At 47.4% G+C, this 3,379-nt stretch overlaps 1 protein-coding gene across 3 annotated transcripts in view; it reads left to right on the top strand.

Moving 5' to 3' along the window:
- Positions 1 to 843, top strand: part of TAF12 (TAF12 RNA polymerase II, TATA box binding protein (TBP)-associated factor, 20kDa) — a 45,910-nt gene extending 45,067 nt beyond the window's left edge. For all 3 annotated transcript variants that reach the window (XM_011981737.1, XM_011981738.1, XM_011981735.1), the window contains one exon: positions 368 to 843. In XM_011981737.1, the coding sequence (XP_011837127.1) occupies positions 368 to 403 (36 nt within the window). In that variant the 3' untranslated portion in view covers positions 404 to 843. The remainder of the gene's footprint in view (positions 1 to 367) is intronic.
- The last annotated feature ends 2,536 nt before the right edge of the window (positions 844 to 3,379 follow it).

Raw genomic sequence — 3,379 nt, 5'->3', positions numbered from 1 at the left:
AAAAAAAAAAAAAAAAAGAAGAAGAAGAATAAAGAAAGAAAGAAAACACATGCTTTCCCAGCTTATCCTCTAAGTCCTCAAAACTCAAGAGCTGTCACTTTCTCCTGCTTTTAACTTTTTTGCCATTCTGCTAGCCTAGAGCAGTTTGGTAGATGAAGTGGGTCCACTAGCCCATCTAAACATCTCTTGGGGCCTTGCAGACTGCTCTCTGGTTAAAAGGAATCTACTGAGATGCCTTGTGACTGCAGGTCTCTGAGGGCTGCGGCCTACAGTGTAGACCACGAGGCCTGCTAGCCACACAGAATGTTCCAGAAAGCTCCTGACTCCAGCTGCTGCTGCATAACTGCTTATTTCTCTCTCCTTTCAGAGAATGGCATTGATCCGGAAAACAACCAAGAAATAACACACGGAAAGGTCAGGGAATGGACAACAATGTATTTGGAGATACTTGAGCTGAGAACTCAGCCATCTCATCCTTGGATTTTTTTTTTTGTAATGCTTTACAGAGAAGCATATATTTTTTATTAACAGTGCAGCAATATCTATAATGACTGAGAGGATCTGCCAAAAGAATAAAGCCTCCTACCCCAACTTCCAGTCCCTTTTCCCTGCCATCTCAAAGAGGAGCAATGTATCTTCCAGAGAAGATTTTATTTGTGGTTTATTATATACGTGACTGAATATGGGACAAAGCATTATGGTCTTTTTGGTAAGACAGTATTAGCAGGATTTGTAAAGGGTTTTGTTTCCTTCTCCCTTCCCCTTTTCCCTGTACTTTGTAATGTCAGTGTTTATATGAATATGACTTTCATTTGCTTTTCCAGAATAAAGAAGTTATTAATCCAAAGACAGGGTACCTTTGAAATCCCAGAGGGAGTCAGGACAAGCAAGCCTGGACTGTAGCTCTCTAGTCAGCAGGTGGCAGCATCGTTATTCATTTCTGTGTTTGAGAAAAACTCAGGGATTTTCCATCATTTTACTCCAAGGGAAGCCATAATATCAGCAGGAGTTTGAGTCCAGCTTCTCTGCCATAAGAATTGAGTAGGGTGACCTTCTCTCACGGCCCTCAACTGAAGAGGCATCCTTGTTTTGGCAATGTTATGTACCTAAATATCCTTTTTGGGTTTTTTTTGGTTTTTTTTTTTTTATTTTTTTTGAGATGGAGTCTAGCTCTGTCACCCAGGCTAGAAGTGCAGTGGCGCAATCTTGGCTCACTGCCACCTCCGCCTCCTGGGTTCAAGCGATTCTCCTGCCTCAGCTTCCCGAGTAGCTGGGATTACAGGCACCTGCCACCACACCCAGCTAATTTTTGTATTTTTAGTAGAGATGGAGTTTTCACTGTTGGCCAGACAGGTCTCACCCTCCCAAAGTGCTGAGATTACAAGAGTGAGCCACCGCACCCGGCCTAAAAACCCTTTTGACCTGCTCTTCTGGAACTCCTGGAGAAAGCTGTTTATCCCTTTCCCTGAGAAAGGACGGGAGTAAGCGCCTGTTCTCAGGATAGGCGTGTCTGTGCAGGTGCCTATCTCTTCTTAGTTGCTGGTATCTTTGATCCTGGTGTTTTCACCATCATGCAGAAGAAGCCAGACCCCTTCCAGACCTCAGGGTCATGTCCTTCAGTGGCACCTAGCATCATCCTGTCCTGGGCCCAGCATGGCCCTTGTGGATTGTGAGAGTTCTGTGGGCTCTAGGGAGGATGATTGTCCTACCCAAGGGTCACTAGCACAGCCCAGCCACCTTGATCTGCTTTGGTCCTCTGCTTCCTGAAGCTTGGCCCAGGATGAGACTCTGCTTTTCAAAACTCGCTCCCACCCTGGGTTAGATCCCGTGTCCCCCTCTTCACAGTCTCACAGATAGACTGAGTGAGCTCCTCAGAGGCTGTGGTAATGTTACCATTGCTCTTGGCTGAAGTTTCAATGCCCCAAAGAGGCAGCCAGCTTCCTTTCCTGTGGTGTCACCTGGTGCTCACTAACAGGTCACTCTTGTGGCCAACCATCAGGATGATGATGTTGAAGGGTTTCACTTTCTCCAGAACCTCCTGATGCCAGTGGTGACACTCATAAAGCATATTCTGTTGGTGATATCAAACACCAAGGGGCCTCCAGCTGGGTTTCAGTAGTAGGACGAGTCACTGACCTTGGCAGCCAAGGAATCTAGAATTAGTTTTGAGATCTCCACTGAGACAGAAGGGAACACAGGAATTGGGAAAGTTTAATGGGAAGAGCTGGGGTAGAATCAAAAGACCCCAGTTCTTGATTTGCGGTGTGACAAGTAAGTGGCGTCATCCATCTCAGTCTTGTCCTATCTGCATATTGAGGGGCTCGTTCATTCATTCAGCAAGTATTTATAATCCCATGCCTGTCCTAAGCAGAGGGATACAACGATGAATAAAAACACACAGGTGACTGGGCGCAGTGGCTCAAGCCTGTAATCTCAGCACTTTGGGAGGCCAAGGCAGGTGGATCACTTGAGGTCAGGAGTTCGAGACCAGCCTGGGGGACATGGCAAAACCCTGTGTCTACTAAAAATACAAAAACTTAGCCGGGCAGCTGAGGCAGGAGAATTGCTTGAACCTGGGAGGCGGAGGTTGTAGTGAGCTGAGATTGCACCACTGCACTCCAACCTGGGTGACAGAGCCAGACTTCGTCTCAAAAAAAAAAAAAAGAGACCCAGGGGACAATCCTGTTATTAGATAAGTGTAAAACTGGCACTGGGACAAGGACTTCAAAGGAGAGGTTCACAGGTCTGGGGAAGGGGTCTGGTCAGCTGGGGAGAAATTTTGTTAGAGCCGAGATGTGAGAGATCCAGGTGAAGGGTGTAGGGATCTCTTTCAAGGAGAGAAATTTGCCTGGTGTACAAACCTTAAGGCAGTTGAGTGAGGTAAGCTGGGCCAGGCCATGCAGCACGTTGCAGATCCCAGCAAAGAGTGGCCTGTCAAAAAAGTAACAGGAGCCACTGAGGGATTTCAAGCAGAAGTGTAGTGTGTGCAAAGGCCCACAGGTCTAACAGTGTGTGTCAGTGAGACCAAAGCACAAGGTGCAAGATTAGGAGTGGCTAGAGCTGAGTGGAATGTGAGCATGGAGTGTGGAGAGCTCTCAGGCTTAGTAGTATGCGCCTCATCCTGGCTTCTTTTTTTTTTTTTTGAGACAGAGTCTCACACTGTCGCCCAGGGTGGAGTGCAGTGGCGCGATCTTGGCTCACTTCTAGCTCCACCTCCAGGTTCACACCATTCTCCTGCCTCAGCCTCCCAAATAGCTGGGACTACAGGCCCCCATCACCACGCCCGGCTAATTTTTTGTATTTTTAGTAGAGACGGGGTTTCACCGTGTTAGCCAAGAAGGTCTCGATCTCCTGACCACGTGATCTGCCCGCCTCGACC

Source organism: Mandrillus leucophaeus, unplaced genomic scaffold (assembly GCF_000951045.1).
Source record: "Mandrillus leucophaeus isolate KB7577 unplaced genomic scaffold, Mleu.le_1.0 Scaffold23, whole genome shotgun sequence".
Taxonomy (NCBI): Eukaryota; Metazoa; Chordata; class Mammalia; order Primates; family Cercopithecidae; genus Mandrillus; species Mandrillus leucophaeus.
Note: the sequence above shows the minus strand (reverse complement) of the source record. Positions and strands in the feature narration are given on the sequence as shown.